General features: G+C 30.3%; 5 protein-coding genes across 6 annotated transcripts in view; 2 read left to right on the plus strand and 3 right to left on the minus strand.

The window, feature by feature from the left end:
• LOC108753660 (RNA polymerase II subunit A C-terminal domain phosphatase) overlaps positions 1 to 3,806 on the minus strand; it is a 4,389-nt gene extending 583 nt beyond the window's left edge. Inside the window, exons 1-6 of the mRNA XM_018495456.1 lie at positions 3,370 to 3,806; positions 2,232 to 2,535; positions 1,884 to 2,128; positions 1,041 to 1,797; positions 804 to 971; positions 433 to 688 (exon numbers count right to left, since the gene is read on the minus strand). Of these exons, the coding sequence (XP_018350958.1) occupies positions 433 to 688; positions 804 to 971; positions 1,041 to 1,797; positions 1,884 to 2,128; positions 2,232 to 2,535; positions 3,370 to 3,602 (1,963 nt within the window). The 5' untranslated portion in view covers positions 3,603 to 3,806. The remainder of the gene's footprint in view (positions 1 to 432; positions 689 to 803; positions 972 to 1,040; positions 1,798 to 1,883; positions 2,129 to 2,231; positions 2,536 to 3,369) is intronic.
• A 1,342-nt stretch (positions 3,807 to 5,148) lies between these two features.
• On the plus strand, positions 5,149 to 6,887 carry LOC108753666 (centromere protein L-like). The gene is made up of 5 exons (XM_018495465.1): positions 5,149 to 5,472; positions 5,695 to 5,900; positions 6,043 to 6,431; positions 6,512 to 6,680; positions 6,792 to 6,887. Exons 1-5 carry the CDS (start codon positions 5,334 to 5,336, stop codon positions 6,885 to 6,887), a joined length of 999 nt encoding a protein of 332 aa, XP_018350967.1. The 5' UTR covers positions 5,149 to 5,333.
• Positions 6,888 to 7,117: 230 nt separating this feature from the next.
• Positions 7,118 to 10,257, minus strand: LOC108753713 (snurportin-1). 2 transcript variants are annotated; one of them, XM_018495568.1, is made up of 6 exons: positions 10,182 to 10,257; positions 9,110 to 9,482; positions 8,053 to 8,506; positions 7,774 to 7,962; positions 7,285 to 7,668; positions 7,118 to 7,199 (listed from the first exon to the last, which is right to left on the minus strand). In XM_018495568.1, exons 2-6 carry the CDS (start codon positions 9,460 to 9,462, stop codon positions 7,176 to 7,178), a joined length of 1,404 nt encoding a protein of 467 aa, XP_018351070.1. In that variant the 5' UTR covers positions 9,463 to 9,482; positions 10,182 to 10,257; the 3' UTR covers positions 7,118 to 7,175. The 2 variants fall into 2 exon arrangements, with proteins under 2 accessions (XP_018351070.1, XP_018351069.1); XM_018495567.1 differs by having other exon boundaries at positions 10,092 to 10,233.
• A 161-nt stretch (positions 10,258 to 10,418) lies between these two features.
• Positions 10,419 to 11,510, plus strand: LOC108753715 (probable 28S ribosomal protein S6, mitochondrial). Its single transcript, XM_018495571.1, has 4 exons — positions 10,419 to 10,626; positions 10,783 to 10,922; positions 11,119 to 11,280; positions 11,361 to 11,510. Exons 1-4 carry the CDS (start codon positions 10,582 to 10,584, stop codon positions 11,464 to 11,466), a joined length of 453 nt encoding a protein of 150 aa, XP_018351073.1. The 5' UTR covers positions 10,419 to 10,581; the 3' UTR covers positions 11,467 to 11,510.
• Positions 11,511 to 12,601: 1,091 nt separating this feature from the next.
• Positions 12,602 to 19,587, minus strand: part of LOC108753714 (myophilin) — a 15,517-nt gene continuing 8,531 nt past the window's right edge. Inside the window, exons 2-4 of the mRNA XM_018495569.1 lie at positions 13,933 to 14,069; positions 13,621 to 13,825; positions 12,602 to 12,997 (exon numbers count right to left, since the gene is read on the minus strand). Coding sequence (XP_018351071.1) covers positions 12,827 to 12,997; positions 13,621 to 13,825; positions 13,933 to 14,069 — 513 coding nt within the window. The 3' untranslated portion in view covers positions 12,602 to 12,826. The remainder of the gene's footprint in view (positions 12,998 to 13,620; positions 13,826 to 13,932; positions 14,070 to 19,587) is intronic.

Raw genomic sequence — 19,587 nt, forward strand, 5'->3', positions numbered from 1 at the left:
AAAAAATCAAAGGTAAATAATGGACAGCTCAATAGAATGATTCTCTGTTAAACAAAAATATAAGTTTGATTCTCTGCATACACAATATTAAGAACTAAGTGAAAAAATATTTCATTCTGATGAAAACAAAGTCTGCGAAATATGAAATTTTATCCCATGATAATAAATCATGTATATTACATAATATCCCATAATAACAAATCATAATACTATATTGAGCCTTATGAAAATAAAAACAAGTAAATTTTTTTGAATAACTGGTTCTTTCCAGAATGGGCAAGAAGTTTGCAATGCCTTCGCACAAAAATTATAATTGTAATAAAAGCAATTTAAAAACTTTACCGTAATATTCTAACGTAATAAAATAATACATAAAATTACAGACAGAATTATACCCAAATCGCATTATAGATCACCTAAAATAGACTTTACCATTCACAGAATCTTCAGAATCGGAGCTCCGACGACGTATCTTTGTACCACATTCTTCCATGTCATCTTCCTCGTCTTCGAAAACCATATCTTCCATATCCTCATTTACCTCTTTATCCATAAATTCAATCTCCTCTTGAGTGAATGACATTAATGGATTGATAGAATTAGCGAAAGAATTTGTTTTATCGCTTTCTACATCCTCGACGCGTTCCGGACTACTACAATGCGGTGGTGGTACTCTCGATCCGCGTGCCTACGATACTTCATGTTTATTATTAATGTCGAGACAACGTGCGTTTTAATAAATTACCATAAAAGTAATTGTTTAAATAATGTAACTTAACATTGTAAAATTATGGCATTTATACCTGTGATGTTAAAGGAAACAAGCGTTCATCCACGTGTTCCCAGCGTTCCGCACATGTCCATAACCAATCCGAATTTACGATTTTAATATTTGTGTCTTTTCTAGCTGCGTTTGCTTTCGCTGTACCTTTTCTAATAGCAACCAAATGCGTGGTTTTCTCCGTTAAGTCCTGGCAAAATTTTATTGTTATTTATTAAAACATAATAAATTATTATAAAAATAAATACAAAAGTATTACTTGAGTCACTTCTGCTCCAAACGCTCTCGCGACCTTATATGCGCGACTTTGATGAAGTTTTTGATGAGTAGGTATCAAGCCACTGAAAGTTAAGCATAATCCTTTCAAAACTTGAGAGCGTACCCGTGGGATTATATCCCGCAAAGACTTTCGAGTATTCTCTTGATCCAATGTAGCGTAAAACTCTGTATGAATTCTTCGGAGAATATCTTCCAAGTATAGTAGATAATCATCATCATCGTCATCTATTATATTACTCTCCTGCTTTGGCACCGCTTGCTTACTGTTTTTATTCGTTTCCACAGATGGTGTAATTTTCATTATTTCCTTTTTATCGTCTTCTTTCGCAGTACTAGTTTGAACATTAGATTCCGCATCCTTTTCAGTATTCACTTTATCATCTTCGTCTTTTTCATTCTTGTTTTTCATCTCGTCCATAGTTTTCTCATCTTTCTCATCTTCATGATTTGTTTCTTTCACAGAGGGATTGTTTAACGGCTGTTCAGCTTCATTTGATAATTCAGAGGCATCATTTTTGCTATCCTTGTTTTGCGAATTTGTATAGGATTCATTTGCATTCACCGGCTCCGGCAAACGCAATATTTCAGCCTTTTCCAAACCTGGTAGTGCATTAATATCGCCGGTGTGACGGAAAAAATGATAGGGTTTGACCTGAACCAAATTTCCACATCCTTGCCATACGTCTTCTCTATCGTCTATAATACATACTAAGTCATCGCCGCATGGAAACAAAGCTCTGCAATAAATAAGATAATATAATTGATCTCTAAATATTTATCTCTAATAATGTTATATAAAATTTAAGAAGCAATTTATAAATACTTGAGGTTTGCAGTTTTGGATGCTGGATCAAAACATTCGTCTCTCGAAAGTATCCTGTGAGAGAACAGAATTCCATCCTTGTCTAGCAATGACGCAACAGTGTGCGCATAAATTCTTGCTCCGAAAGTACAAATATGTAATTCGTACAAACGACTCATTTCCGAGAGGAAGTGCCGGGTGTTCGGTCTTAATCTGGTGTGGTACCACGGAGAGTTCAGCCCGTACAATTGAAAATGGAAAACATCCTTTGAAAAGAAACATTTTATTATTTTGCAATAATGCTAGAAAATTCTATATAAAAAATTTTTATAGAAAATTATGACAGCATATAATAAAATGTATGCGTACTTTCAAATTGGGTGGAATATTATCGTTTGTGGTATGAACGATTGTTTGATCAAGATCCACAAGTAGCACTAATTTCCGATCTGTTAAAAGACGTTGTTCATCCTCTTTCCCAATTTTTTCTGCTAATTCTGGACATACTTTCAATTCTGGTATGCTGTGTACCATAGGTACACTGGCCTGAGATACTCCAACTGTATTTCCATTTTTGCTGGTTTCTTGTACCCTCAAATCGGCCCCGCATTCTGCACACAAGTCTATCATCACAGTGGGATGTGTACATCCTTCCAGTAGAACTATCACTTGCCTGGAACACTAATCAACTATGCAGACATCACAAAATTCAAGTATATTTTAAATAGACACAATATAAAACCATTTCAATTAAAAAGTGTTTCCGTATGCAATATATATTATATATAAAATCCTTGTTTCAACCTTTAGTACACACAATGATTTTCTAATCTGTTATTATAAGTGTTGTTTGTGTCCTCAGTTAATTTTCATCATGTTTATAAAAATATATAAGATCATTAAGTAATTCTTATATATAATATATTTTTTAACATATTTAAAAAGTATTTGTACATTAATTGTACATTAAAAAAAAAGAGAAAAGAGAAACCATTATATTAAATAGGTAAATATTTCAAAGAAAAAAGTATAAAATATACGACTCAATTGTGTGTACTAAGACTGAAGTCCATTCTATAATAGCATAAGCATAGTTAAGTGATTGTATTTGTAAAAACTGATCAATCATAGTTCAATATTCTCTTAATAAAAAGAATATAGCAATATTAAGAATAAAATCTTTATTTTAATAGAATATACAGATTATTTTCAACTTTCTTCTATTTTAAAACACAGAATAGAAGCTCTTTATTAACTCATCTTGTTTAAGATCTGAAGATCTATCAGTTTATGATACAGATGCAATGTACTGAGTTTAATCAGACCTTCGAATCTTTACAAAATCCTTGTCTAACATAAAGTAATAAAAAAGTAATGCGTTCTTCTTGTTTGAAGACGTTTGAAATTGGCAGTTCTACAGATTTTGAGCGCGATGACGCTACGGAATTTCACGTAACTACCATTTGCTATTATTCCAAATGAGGATTATGGGAAGGATTATTCATACCCAGGCTGGACAACGTCACCCTCCTTGGCCAGAAACTGCTTGACGCGGCCGAAATTCGTGGCCCGCAGCTTCTTCTCGGGCTCTTTGGTCTCTTCGTCGTCGACGGTTGGCGTCGCGTCCTGGTACACCAGCAATATTCTGCCCGCTGCGACCATTGTGTCCGAGCGTACCCTCCATTTTAGAATTTTCCCGGGCGGTCTGTCTGACGGGAATGTGACTTCTATCGTTGCCATTGCGCACTCGCGCTCATCCGGAGCACAATAATAAAGCAACTCTATGCGATCGACTTCGGAGAACGGGGGTCACAGGGATGTTCCGAATATTGCGCTTCTTAACCTCCCTTAAGAAAACCGTTCTGCGTTTTTGCGCGGGAGACAAAAACAACGCGGGACGTAAACACGACCCACGTCAACATCGATCGAAAGACGCGAGTGCACTCGAATACATGCGCGTAAAAAGAGGAAGGAGAAAGAGAGACGCGTGATTGAATGTGATTGGCGAAAGTCTGTCTTGGCGATCGCGTCAATCGCGTGGATATGAAAGATAAATGGAATAGTTGCACAAAGTTTTTTATAATTGAGCGAAGAGACCGAGGTCAGCGAAGTTGGTTGAAATTGATTGATAATGTATTTGTATATAATATAATTATTTATTATATTTATTAATTTTGACGTAAGCTCTTTTTGAGTTACCTAAAAAAAAACATTGCACATACATACACAAATTATATTATTTGAATAATGTGCTATTATTTTTATTTAGAACTCGGTTGATATCGTTGATATATAAATTGAAAGACGATTAACGCTTTGATGCGTCTTTCTTAATTTTTTAGCAACTATATATTATGTATTAGTTATTTAATTATTATCTATTTGTTAATACGAATTTTTAAATAGCTTATAGATACATATATATTTTTAAGATAAAAATAAATTATGCAATTACAAATGTTATATTATTTTTAATACATTTGACTGTTCAATCGTACGGAAATAATGTCAAGCTCTACATCAAGACTCACCTGAACTGTGAATATAATGAATATGCGATCATTTGCGATAATTGATTTTGTACTACGATTTTTTCGTTATGTTAATGTCTGAAGAGGGCTTAATCCGGTAGTCGAAACTTGTAACTTTTTATTTTTTTTATTTTTAATTTTATTTTTACTTTACGTAATTTTACCTTTTGTTAATTGTAATATATTCTTCGTGTAATTTTAAAGACACTAATGTGTCGACTCTTACTTTGCCCTTTATTTATTATTATTTATTTTGTTATATTATCGATATTAAAATTCCTCTCAAGGTTTGTTTATTAAATTATTTCACATCTTAAAATAATTTATGATTTCAATTGAGTTTTCTTAATTGCTTTATTAGATTCAAATATTTCATTAATACAAATTATTTTTATATTTATTAAATTCTTATATAATTTTTTCAATAACATGTTTAAGATAACATGTTTAAAGATGTCATAAAGACGTTTTTTAAATATGTTGTCTCTTTTTTTGTTTTCTTATTTTTTATATTAATTAACTTTTATTGTTTCTTTATTTTATTTTTAATCATTTATTCCGTTAATAAGATTATTTTAAATTTAAGAATATTGCCTCGTCCATTAGAAGATAGTAATAGATAATTGCAGTTTCACAACAAAATTGCAATATTAGTTACGCAGATGGAAAAGGCAATTTGTAAAAACATAGTGCGATCACCAATCATATATCAAAGTGTTTCGTGCCGCATCATGTCGCATGTGCAACGCGCTCGAATTCGACATTTTCGACAGTTTTCAATGTTTTGAAACGGTTAGAAATAGTCTTTCATATCATGATTTAATTTATTGACATTCGCGCGGCAAATGATCGCGTCCGCAATCAAGAAATAGCACTTAGAGTGATCTCACATTATTTTTCGAACGTTCATTATCCATGCGGTTTTTAATTTCTCCATAACATGTCAGATAGCATAAGTACTGGTACGCCGGACAGCCGAGGTAGCGTCATGTATACCCCGCGAACACCTCGAATGCGTCAACGACAACGGTTCGATTTGAGTACGTGGGTAGAAGAAGACGAAATCGATGGACTGGAAGGTAAACAACGTGCTTTTTCGTATCTAAGAAAGAAAATCGAAAGCGTACTTCAAACGCTTAGAATTGATGTGGCACAAAAGTTTTTTATGCTGATAGTTCCCAAGATGTAGTTGAATGTAATACTTTGGTTTTACGTTAATCGACTATTCAATTTAAATATTTAACATCTCTTTTTATTTGAATATACAATCTTTTACTTTTACGTACAACTTAACCTTACAGGCTTAGTAGCCCAAACATGGAACATTTATGCAGTATCTGCTCTGTTTGGCATCGAACAAGACGATGTTCACTTTAAACTATATTCGAAGAAATTGAGAGAAGAGATTGCAAGCACCTTATCACGTGAAGATGTAACTTATGACGCAAAGTTTTCTGTTATGGAAGATATTACATCTAAACCAAATAATGAGGATCCTGTAATCAAGGTCTAATAAAAAATACTGACAATTTTTAATTTTTAATATTTTTTTATACAATAGCTTCTTAATATTTTGTAATATCATGTTAAAATATGTACATTGTTAAAAAGACAATCAGACTTAAACTTATTTATAAAATATATTTTAGATTGAAGTTATAGCTAAAATCCATGGTCGTGAGGATAGTGTTGAAAAATCCATTTATAAAGGAGTATTATTATCCTGGAGCTTAACACGGACCACATTAAATATACAGAATTCTATAAGATTGCCTCTTCTACTGTGTCGTGGCACTCGCAGCTGTATGGACGCAGTACATACTATCATCAGTCGTATGTTTGACTGCTTGATAGTTACACTACCAGCTAACGACGATGACTTACGTTGGCTAGTTCCAATAATTATTACAGCTACTAATGAGGATAAGCCTATAATTTTTGGTGAAGTTCAAATGGAATACACAGTACCAGAATTACCAATTACAGATATCATTAAAATTAAATATCATAGTTCAGACTTGAAGGAAATATTATCAGCGTAGGTTAACGTTTAATTGAATGAAAATGTTCAATATTATTTATAATATTTAGTTTATAATAGTATTTATTAATTTACAGTATTGTCGGAGATCAAGATAATAGAGTTAATGTATTTCTTGATTACGAACACATGGAAACGTTCCATAAAGTTTTACATGAGCAAATGTTAATTGCAGGAGGTTTACAATTAGGATTATGTACATTACACAGGATTAATCTGCCTGGAATAACAATAATGGGGAATAGAGTGAGTCTTTGCATCATTTTTATTTTTCCTCTTATTTTACATCGAAATAATGTTAAAACAAAATCTATTTGATACATTTTTATATAGCCTAATGTGTTTTTCTTTTTTTAGATGAAAATAACAAATGTAGAAATTATGAATAATATATTGTTATACTTTAGTGACAAAGCTCTTGATATATTTCATACAGTGCATATTGATATATGAATTTTTCTTATTTTAATGTTTTGTGATACACATAGTTCAAATACAGTAATATATCTTGCTGTATTATTGCAATAATTATTTACGTTGTCATTGTCATAAAAAAATAGAGGTTTGATTTGTCACTGTAAAAAAAATTGCTATTAATTTTATAAAAAAAAACTTGTATATCAAACATATTGTATCTTTGATAATAAAAAAATATATATTAAATTTCGGATTATTATATAAGTCATCTTTTCGTCTCTAGTTTGATCATTATAAATTGCCATAACAAATGAGTTTTTAATTTTAAACGACACCTTCTATTTCCATCTGTAAAATTAAAAAGAATATATTAAGTAAAAAGTTAACATACATATAAAGTTAGTATTCATTATATAACACTGCAGGAACTTACAAAATCAGTATCACTCTTTGTAGTATTATCTTGTCGATTTTTCTTGGCTTTTACTTTTTGTACGTGATCTTCAAAACTTATATAATTATCTGGTTTTTCGTCAAATGAAGGTATAGATATTCCAAGTACTTCGGATAACATAAAAGGTTTTAACCACGTCACAAGTGGGGTAAGTCCATAAGTATATAATGCTTGACGATGATAAAATAGCAATCCATCCAGAGATTGTTTATTATCAAGATTTGCCAAGGCTGAATTAATGTCAGAGTTACAATTAATATTTGGTAGAGTTAAAATAGGATATTTATTTGTATCAGCATTACGTTCTTTAAATTCTGGTATTTCCTGGAACTTAGTCGTGATCCAGAAAAACCTGAACTCAGCCTACAATAATATATAAATATATTTATTTATTTATTGCTTATGTATCTTAATTTATATCAATTACTTTACAAATACAAATTGATTTATATGTGAAATGTATATTACCTGACAATTTGTGAATGGCAATTGACTCCAATACAATACGTCTAATATATAAAAGAGTTTTCGGTTCTTTATCCATAGACAATCGACAGCAGCAGAGTGATGAAAGTCACTATCAGGATTTCCACCTGGAAGTGCTGAAGGAAAGACACCATGTAGAACACCTTTTCTAGAATATGACCTTGTTTCACCCTGATTTAAAAAATTGTTAAAATAATTATTATATGTTTATAATAAAGATTTCTTATTTGATAATAAATATCAATCAAGATAAGTTAATACCCAGCCTGAGATCATTCTAACTCGTTTTCCTATTGGACATGGAACCATAATCCAATTTTCAATTAAATCTTGCGGTACATCTAGCATCCATTCTGATAGCATCATTCGACTTGTTCTGGAATCGTTCGGAAGAATCTTATAGTACGATGAGGCATAATCTTCTACTTCCATATACTCCTCTTCATTCATGTACTCTTCCGCATCCATATACTCAATTTCATCTATATATTCCTCTTTATCTATATGTTGCTCCTCATCTATATATTCCTCTTTATCTATATGTTGCTCCTCATCTATATATTCCTCTTTATCTATATGTTGCTCCTCATCTATATATTCCTCTTTATCTATATGTTGCTCCTCATCTATATATTTCTCCTTATCTATATCTTCATTTTTTGATGTAGAACATTCTTGTATACCACGTATAGTATTGATAGTTTCATCTCTAAGTCTATAGAATGACAAAAGAATGATGAAATAGCGTATTTATATAAAAAAATAGAATGTGAAAAAAAATGAAAAACATTAGAATGATGTTAGAATAACATTAGAATAAAAATATGTAGAGGCCATTGAAAACTAATGATGTACGTCTTTTCCAGAAAGACATCAAAGACTCAATCATTCTGTTAAAAATGCATTTTTACTGAATATCAATTATAAACAGAATGACTTCTGTATTGATAAAAATTTCCTGAAAAGCCCCAATAATTATGTCTATAAGTGGTAACAATGATAGATATAGCTAAAAACATTAAACATTACTTTCTCTTCAATGGTTATGAAAATAACAATTTTCAATTAATCATTTCATTTCATTAATTATTATTAAATATTTTTCAATACCCTCATTAAGTTTAAATTTTTTATTAACATTTGTTAATAATGTTTTTATCAATGTATACAAAATAATTGTTTAACATATGTACTTTGTCACAAGTATATTAATTCTTTTCTATGGATTTTCTACACATACAATGCCTATTAATTTTTAACATAAAATACATATTTTTTTAACGATAGAATATTCTTATAAATAATTTGTTATACATACTTCTTTTGATGCTCTAATAACAATCTGCGTCTTTCTTCTTGAGATGTACTATCATCAAGTTCTAATTTAATATTATCTTTTCTTATACGGCTTTTGTAAAATTGCCTACGGGTAGATTCCCTTAGGTTACAATCATTTTTGTTATTGCTTGTGGTATTATTTGTAGTATCATCATTTATATTATCACTTTCGTCATTATTTATATTAATACTTTTGTCATTGTTTATACTACCACTTTTGTCATTGTTTAAATTATCGCTTTTGTTATCATTTACATTATTAGCGACGAGACACTGTGTCTCCTGATCACTTTTATCATTATCGCTTTTATTACTGTTTGATAATTCTGCCATCTCTTCTGTACACTGAATACCTGAAATAACAATAGTTTCTTGAATCTATGAATTAGGGTTCATTGTTCCATTATCTTTTGGATAAAGTTAACCTGTTAGGGCTACGTTCCAAAACTTTCTCTCCGAGGAAGATTTTACTGTATATGCTACAGTATACGTTATGTACTATATATTTCGAATAAAATTTGAAGGTAAGTAGCAAGCTTATCCAACCACGTGCGCGGATTGCCAGATTTACTAACAGGTAAAATTTACCGAAAGATAAAACAATCGGCCCTTAGTATATATTTCTGGAATTTAAAGTGAAATAGATCTATGTTTGACCTTTATTCCTTACTACTTTCTCGTTTTCAAGAAAGTTCTAGTGCAATCTTATTAAGAAATGAAAAACAGACCTTTTGTTGATAGTCAATATGAACCATTAAGATATATTTTTTAAAATATTTAACAGAAACATGAAATTGAATAAATGCAGAACATCATTGAATAGCAAATTAGTTTCTGTCTGTATTATATTATCAGTAAAATCATAAAAATTGGGAAAATAACTAAAATTATCAAAAGTAATAAATCTATTAATAAATGTTATTACAATTTTACAATACTGTTTATAATAAAAGTGACGATACCTTTGTGTAAAATGTAAGTAAAATGTTTTCGATTGTTGTTCAAATTTTCTGACACATATTTGACTTTAATATTTTTTTCGTACTACTTACACAGTCACGTTCCACGATTCTCCAGAGAAATCTGAGACCGAAACTGATTTTAAGACTTGAGTACAGTATATATATATATATATATATATATACTGTGACTTGAGCGTGGCCTTTTATTTTATTGTTTACATGAAGCATGAAATCCGTTCACTAGCGCACCAACGTTCATTTTTGGAAACTAGATGTCAAATCCTTATTATTTATTTTCACAACAGTTGATATGTCGGAGTTCTTCAATTTCCGCTCAGCCTTCAGAACTGAACGAGAAAATGTGATTTATGTAGTTTGTGCAATTGCAGATTTTCTTTCAGTGAGTGATTTTTTTTCCATTGTTAAAGTGTTGTCATTATATTATTGTTTTTTGGAAATTGTATAATTAGAGTGACAAAAAAATACAAAAATGCCTACATATGAAATGCCCTTATTGCTGCGAATCATGAAAAAGGTATCGTACTGCAATGAGTATAGGTTATATTTTTTTACATTATTTATGCAATAAAACATTACGATAATCGTGCGCCTGATATAATATGTTGTATACCATATAAATAATCGTTATCTATTATAAAATAATCAACGAACATTTGATATGTATTTGTAGCCGGAATTGGTAGCAGCCTTAAAGAGAACAGCTGAAACGATATTTAATACTGGTGGTTTTATCAGAAAAATTGAAAATTGCGGAGTAATACCACTTCCATGCAAAACTAGTGCACATGGACATGTTCATCGTGAAGCAAAGTAAGATTATACTTATAATAATATTAAAACATAATTAAGTTTTGGCTTAATTGGAACAAACTAAATTTATGCAATTGATAAATTTTCTTCATTATTATGTATTCTAACAATAGTAAAGTTTATGATATATTTTTATATTATTATATGTATATTTTACTTTATATGTTCCATTTATTTTTCTCTTTTATATTTCCAGCCATTTTTTTATATATTTTGATATACCACCAAATGAAATAGACAAAATTACAGATAAATATAATCGAGATATCGATATTGTTAATTCAAAAATATTCAAACAAGATAAACCGTATAACACAAAATGTACGTTTCATGAAGAAACGTTACCACCACCTTACAGGTACGATTTATAATTCTGTTTTACATTATTTATAATGTAACTTGTAACTATTTGCAATCTTCTATTTCTTATTTATGTAGGCCTAGCGTCCAAAAACTTATGGAAATGGCAAAGAAGCAGAAACGTAATAATAAACACGAATTTAAATACAACACTGGACTGGATTACTATCCTTTTAATAAATAACTGAATATATATATGTTGTATATATTTCTTTTATTGTAGTATATCACACATTTATATTAAAATAAAATATTTTAGAAAAGTCGATCATATATTAAATATTCTGAAAAGATTAGTTGTTATTTCGACTTACAGGGTAGAAGACAATTAAAAGTGTAACATACAATGTATTTCATCATAAGTAACATTTAATATAAAAATCACTTATCGATGACTTTATTAACTCATCAGCATGTTATGAAAAATTATCATTTTTCTAACCATCAATAGATATTTGTACAAAATACTTAATATATAATTATACATATATAATTATTATCTTTCATTAAACATCAATTTCTAGAATGATTTGATTGACTTTAAGATATTCAATTGTAATGACAATGGCGCAATTAACCAGTAACTTTCTTCGTTGTACAATATACTTTGAAACATTCAACAATTATAGTGGCTGTCCGAGCTAATGCTAACGTACAATATCCTTTGTTCCTTTGTATCGTGTAAGAATGTCGTGTATTTTCTATCCTGAGAGCTACACAGTCGCGTTTGTAGTCACGATATACATATATATAACTATAATGGATACATACATACATACTGGTAACATATGTATGTATATTTTACACGTAAGTAAAAAAGATTCAATTTGAATTGTCATATAATCAATAAACGGAATATAAAAAATATTACATACTTCTCGGAGTCCTCACTCTAACATATTAAGTATGACATCATATATATCGATTCTAAATCGTTACGCGATAGATTTGAAATGAAAGTAATAACAAGAAATTAAATTAAATAGTTTATATCAATACAAAACTTAGGCAGGATTTAATCCTTGGATGCATGACATTTTCTAATAAAAATTAGCCAAAATTTAATACAAAATTGATTTGATAAATTTTGAATTGAATAAATGGAGTGTCAAAACATAGCTTAATATTTTTTAAAAATTATCTAAAAAAAAAAGCGATATGATGAATGACAGTGGAATTAAAAAAATACAATTAAAAAAAACATTCTGAATAAATCCCCGTTTTGTGCATCCAATGATTAGTCACCTTTTTGTAAGTTATACACACACACATATATATATATATATATATATATATATATATATATATATATATCTTGTATAATTTTTTTATTTGAAGAATCTTATGTCTCATATCTTAATTCTTATCCTCTGTTGTGGTGAGGATATATATCATTCAGTATACTTTTTATTTTGGACCTCATTAATATCTATTATGCATTACGCTACATCTAGTCTAGAGGAGTACTTGTACGGGAATAAAGTCAGAAGAGAGATGAGAACAGAATGGTTTTGTTTCTCAACACAAATGCGGAGGTGGATGTTTTACATGTGTCTTGTGTTCCCGAAATTAATGCCACTTTGATTAGCACCTTTATTACTACCGTATTGTAGGCTTATCACGCCCTGTCCGGCCCTCAATTGTTCCTCGGTGAAATTGCGTATATTTTTATCTGCTTCTTTAGGACCGATGCTTGGTTTGCCGTAGTTACCCGCCTGTAAATATGAATATTATGGAATGTTGGAATTTTCGAGACGTTATAAACTAAAAGACAAAATTCGTACATTAAAACGTTTGATAAGAGTAAAGAACGATATATAAATACTGATAACGAATCCATTTGATAAAGATGTAAATATCTAATAACAATGAAAGATAATGAATATTCGTATCAGAAAATTAAGATCTTTCTGCGTTACGAACATGATTTAACATCTCTGTGATTGAGAATGATTAAAATATATAGTTTACAAAAATTTTTATATTCTTCTCAAATAAGCTTATATGCATTATAGTTGATTTTATGATCTCTAATTAGAATTTAATAATTTGTATATTATTTTTATGAATTTATTAACATTTGATATTAAATATGATTGATTAAGTTATTTTAACTATATATTAAATAAATAAAGTTTCTTGCTAACAAATTAAATAGCAAACTTCTGATATATATTACTAGTCTTAAGATTTAATTTGTAAGACAATTTTTATTTTTACATTTTATTTTATATAATACAAAGATATTCACGACATTGCTGCAGTTAGTAAAAAGATTATATTGTATGTCAAAATATCAGCCACCCGGTATATCTATATTTACGGAATGGAACCGTACCTTCCTTCCAAGAGATTGTAAGCAAATAACAACGGAATTTAGATTCTGCCTTTCCCAGAGGTCTACGGTCTGGAAGGTCTCTTGCGGCGGAACACCTAATGATTTCGCAGCCTCCAGGAAGGCATTTATATTCTCCATACATTTAAAGGCCAGCGACGTCTTGTTAATTTTCTTCACCGAGCCCTCCTTGATGTCATTCACCAGTCTAGCAGAAGAACAAAATATGATTAGCAAAAGTATTTTTATCTCGCTGTAGTTTCGGTAGTTCCTTAATTCAACCAGCGTTGGTTTTCCGATTTTTTTTTCAAATACCTGCAAAGTAAGATGCCATCTTTCAGGATCTCGTAGAAGTTGTCCATGTCCCCGTTGGTGTTTATGTTTTCGCCAGTGATCGTTTTGATCCATTCCAGACATTCCTGTGCGAGTTCCTCACTGTACTTACTATTGATCTGTAACGAGAAGAAAAATTTGTATATTATCCTCTTAAAAGTGAAAGTACGATAGCAAAGGTGCTGTTGTGCTTTCGAATTTTCGGTCGCGGGGTACAGTGTCAATGCTTTGGTATTATGCGGAGAGCCGGTTATTAATTATGCGATGTACCAAGTAATGCATCCTGTAGGGATGGGCATGCCACAAGGCACTGCGACAAGGGCATTGCCAAAGTCACTGACCTAATCTCTGTTACAGCATCAGTTCGTTGTTTCTCCGATATTTTCCCATAAATATAGACATCGATTTTAGGAAATATGCAAAAAACAAGCGAAGATGAGCAGTTTTTTTTAGGAATAATTTCTTTATTACAAAAGATGAAAATTATTCGCATACAATACAAGATTAACTCTAGGATTATGAAAGTAATCAAAATAACTGATTAATAATTTGTCAAATTCATAACGGTACATTTTCTGAGATTTTTAGTGATTTTTATTGCAATAAATTAAATGATTAAATCGATCAAAAAAATTTATGTTATCCTTTGCCGCTTTTTTTTATAATAATACATATTTATTTATTTAAATAATAAAAATAGATATTTATACGTTAATCGTCAGTAGATGTTAAGAAAATTTTAAATAATATTTTTTAATTATAAAAACTTCTTTTACGTATCGAAAGATAATTTTACCACAGAATCCCTCATTAAATTTTAATTAATGAATTAAATACTTCATGAAAAAGGAAGGCTCAGCAATTACATATTTCTATCCGTGGATTATCCGCTTTTATGCATGATTGCCTAAAAAGGAGAGGTTTCCAAGCATGGTCCGTTGGCATTCATCTTTCTGCAGTGTGCATATTCCGTTAGATATACAGTGCCTGGGATCGTGATGTACTTTGAGGAGATCACTCATATGAAGAGTATTCTATCACGATGCGCCGTATTTTCCTTCATTTATGTAGATATTAAGTTTTCACATAAAATTAGTTTTTTTTCCTAGAAAAAAAGCTCTCCTCTTATCTAAATTTTTTAACATCCTATATAATTTTACATTAAAAAAAAAAATATTAAAGTCTATTTACAATTAAATAAAAAATTTATTTATCTATACATCTTTAAAGTTTAATTTTATACAATTTTCGTGTGCAATTATTTATAATTCAGTTATTTTAACAATTTTGAAGTAGACATTAAATTAATAGTATGCAGAATATCTTGTACACTGCATGGTGGGCGCGTTTAATTATAATAATAATATACTGTCCGGCCCTCCTGGCGGCTGGTATCCACGCGAAAGTGTTTTTATAGCGGATGTAGTTTCAGATTTTCGGTGCGTCACTGTAAAGTGAATCGATGCCAGCCCAAAACTATTTCTGCAGTGTTTCTTCTGAAAACATTGTTGCCCATAAAGAGTATAGATAAACGTAATGTAACATTTTGATATATCCCGTGTAAATGGAGCACATCGCTCGAATTATTAAAAATTATTAAAATTTCATATATATACATAACGGTTTTTTATATTTTAGAAAAAATAATTAGCGATATAGTCGTTAATAAATTCTATTAAGGCTGTGGCACATAAAAAAATGTAAACAGTAAGACGTAAGCAGTAAGCAAATCAACATTTTGGATCGACCATTGCTTACATTATTGTCTTACAGGCTTTACTGTGATTGGCCGATTTACTTACTGCTTACGTCTCACTACTTTACGTTTTTTTTGTATGCTTTTATGGTGCATCGAACGCCGTATACAGATCACGAAGTCGGCGAATGCCGTAGACAATGCCGTGACACGAATCTCGTGCAGGGTATCCTCATGCTCGTTTACTTTCACCTCAGACTGCCAGAGAATTAATTGGCATTCGACTTGCTTGCTCGAAACTTCCTTATACGTACATGTTAAGTCATTTAACGATTTCAACAGTTTCACCGATAGCTTCTCGGAGAGAAGGATACCGTATAAGTGGAGTATCTATTACATGAAGCAAATTTAAATCTTACATATATAATCGTATTCTATATAAACTTTCCTGTTAAGTTTAATTTTTTAGTGCTTTATATTGTTTATAAAATATAAATCTCTTAATATATGGTATAAAGCTAAATATTTTTCAGCTCAGATACGTATTAATTTTTTAAATAACAGAAAATAAACAGTTTTATTTAATGTAATTTTAAAACTTTAATTTCACAAAAAAGAAAACCGCTATATATGCAATTCCGTTAATGTCTACACAGTCGTTTACTTTTGTATGCGTCCCGCATAGTTGCACATTCCTCGATTATCAGAGTGCTTTCTTTTGAAGAGTTACCAGTTGAAATACTGCAGCCACAATGTGGAACGCAATTGCTCCTATATTTAGGTATTAAGTAAGCGCACGATAATTTCATTAACGTGAAAAGAGAGTGACAAGCAAGGACTTTTAGTATACGCGCAAAACGTGTGACACTTTGAACCGCTTGCTTTTTCCTGCATAGTGCGAAGTGATGATAACGATGGTCGTGTTGTGTTGAAAACCGCCTAACTTTATGTAATTAAAATTATTTTATCACCGCTGAAAACATTTTATGGCACTGTTTACTTCTGAGATGGTATATAATGAAGTAAATCATTAATTTAATAAGATACATCTTTAACGGCAGGTTTTACTTCTTCGATACAGGAATATATTTTGTAATAAAATATAATAATTATCTTCTACAATAATTTTCTCGTTATTACAGAATTGTTTTAATATTTTAATATAATAAAGATAATAAAATATAGATTTGAGATAGAAGAGCATATTCGAATATTCGAATTCTAAGTTCGTACATTGACAATTTTCTGTACACATATGATATCATTGAATAACTATGTCTATCTTATCAATATCTAGATTGTGAAATTTGTAAGAATAATTCGTAATCTGTAAATATGCTATAATAAATTAAGTCAGCAGACAATATCTAAAAATTGAAAAAAAGCACAATAAGTTTTTGAAATGATTTTCTTCAAACTGTTAATTGCAAAATGTGTTACATATTTATTTTTTCTTAATTTGTAAACACTAATTAGTATGACTTATTATAATGTTACAATTAGGAAAACTTTTGGAGAAAGCTGTATGTTCGTAATTATTATTATACATACCAAAGTTTAGAATTTTGGGAATGCTGACAAGAATGCCGTAAAAATTTTTAAAACGCTAACGATCTAGACCTCAGAGAACGATCTAGATCATGTCTATATCTTGTTGAAATATTGTACAAATAATTCAACTCAACAATGCGATCGGGAGCAACGGTTATCTTGTATCGGATTCCAAGAGGTGTAAGAGAGAGGAGAGAGAGAGAGAGAGAGAGAGAGAGAGAGAGAGAAGGAGTATGTCATAGCCTTTGTACCAAGGCGAACAGTAAAAGAAGAAGAGACAGGGTGTGTCACGAAAATATACAGATGCCTCCTCGGCATGCTGTACGATCCCGAACTCTCCGAACAGGATCCTAAAGTACGAAGGGTGTGGAGGGTCCCCTTAGTGTGAGGATCCGCCTTGGTCGCATCATAAAGGTGCGCTGTCACGAAATTTAAATGCATGCTAAAGGTGCAGAGCAAATTTATGTTTTATCGCACAAAATCTGTCATCGTTATTAGAAGGCTAATCAAAATTAGTGATACAAATATGAAAGGAAACCGGCTTTTTCGACCTCTCAGAAAACGGAAAGAACGGTTTTTGCTGAAGTATCTCTCTCTATAAAAATTTAATTATAGCTACAGATCTGAAAATAATTTTGTTAAATTATCAAAATAATTATGTAGGATATATAATTAATTGCATGATGTGAAATCATCTAGATATGATAGTATTATGATTAGCGAGAGTTGGAGAAAAGGATTTATCAAGATTACATTGTATTATGATTGCGTAGATTAAAACTTCTTCATATAAAATGAGAGCAAGATATCGGTTGATTTATCAAGATAATTTTCACTTTATTATTTATGGAAATGTGCGTGGAATTTAAACACTTATATGTATAGATTATTAGAGTTCATAGTCCCATGGAATTGTACAGTTTTCATTTTCTTAACTTTTATTTGTTACACTTGCTATTATATATAACCACAAATTATAATTTCGTGCCTTAGAAAAATAATCAATTTTTCTAATTCATATGAACATTGTTATTTTGAATGTTTAATCTGGTATGAAATCCGATATTTTCGAAAATATTTGTCACTTATTGTAAATACGTGTAAATACATATTTTTAACACTTATTAGATTTTAAAAGATCAAAGTAAAAGAGAAATATGTATTATAAATTGTATCATAAATAATTATAGCTATTATAAATAATTTAACATAATAATATTGCTTATTTTCGAAAAATATTTAGTTCCATTTTAATTATAAGTTTAATTGCTTTTTAACAAAATCTATATTATCGAGTATTTATAGAATAAGTTGAAAAAACTGTTTTAGTGTTAGGAGAGTTAATATGCATATATCACCTCTTTTAACCGTACGATGACGAGTACGAAATGCACGCAATGAAAAAATTACCGTTATCGCCATATGCCTTTATAGCGACATTGACGCTCGTGTAATGACATGCTTACACGTTCACGGTCGCAAGAATTAGGTCAGAGGCCTGCTGCAGTCAATGAAGCAGAGATTGAACGAATTGCTCGATGTCGTGATGAGTCGTTTTATTTACTGACTAAGCTGATCTTACCAGATACTTAATAACTTCAGAAACGGCAAAAATATCAAAACATTTTAGTTAAGACCGAGGAAATATGCCAACACTAATTTATGTTATTATTATGTTGAATTATTTATAATCAATAATATAATAATAATATAATTAATAATATAATAATATAGTACATATGTATGTATTTTCTTTTGATCCTTTTGAAGATTCTGGCAACATGCGAGTTTTAAGTATTTTAATTTCGATAAAGTGTATCTCAGTCGACGAAGATCCTCTGTAAAGGACGACTCGTGTACTTAAATAAGGTGTTCTTAAAAGGTGCAAACTCGTTATGAGGAACCAAACTTATCGTGAATCGACACGTATACGGATTATGGCAAAATTGTTGACCCACTTTGTAAGGTTGATCAATTGCATCAGTAATTCACACGTGGTTTATCCGCACATACGTAATCCTCGAGGATTGGAGTTCTGAAATGTATGCTATGGGTGAAGGTTGCCCGGTTGCTCTTGGTCGTATAAGAATCTCTAAGCACGAAGAGAACGATCAGCTTAACAGAATATCGTGGCTTCGCGCATCATAAAGTATGATTTAAAAAATGTTATTCAACTTTACTATCTACTGTTATAAAAAAGAATTGATTTTCTATTACTTTAAAATAGAAATCAAATATTTCTAGATTTTTTTTATGTTAAACAAAGTCTCTCTTCTTTATTTTTTGGATTATTGGAAGTTACGTTGACATGTAATGTAATCAGTTGATTGAAGTCCATTATTAAATAAAAACTCTTAAAATCTTAGTTTAAGCTTATGAGTAATATATAT

The sequence above is a fragment of the Trachymyrmex septentrionalis genome, unplaced genomic scaffold (genome assembly GCF_001594115.1).
Source record: "Trachymyrmex septentrionalis isolate Tsep2-gDNA-1 unplaced genomic scaffold, Tsep1.0 scaffold70, whole genome shotgun sequence".
Classification (NCBI taxonomy): domain Eukaryota; kingdom Metazoa; phylum Arthropoda; class Insecta; order Hymenoptera; family Formicidae; genus Trachymyrmex; species Trachymyrmex septentrionalis.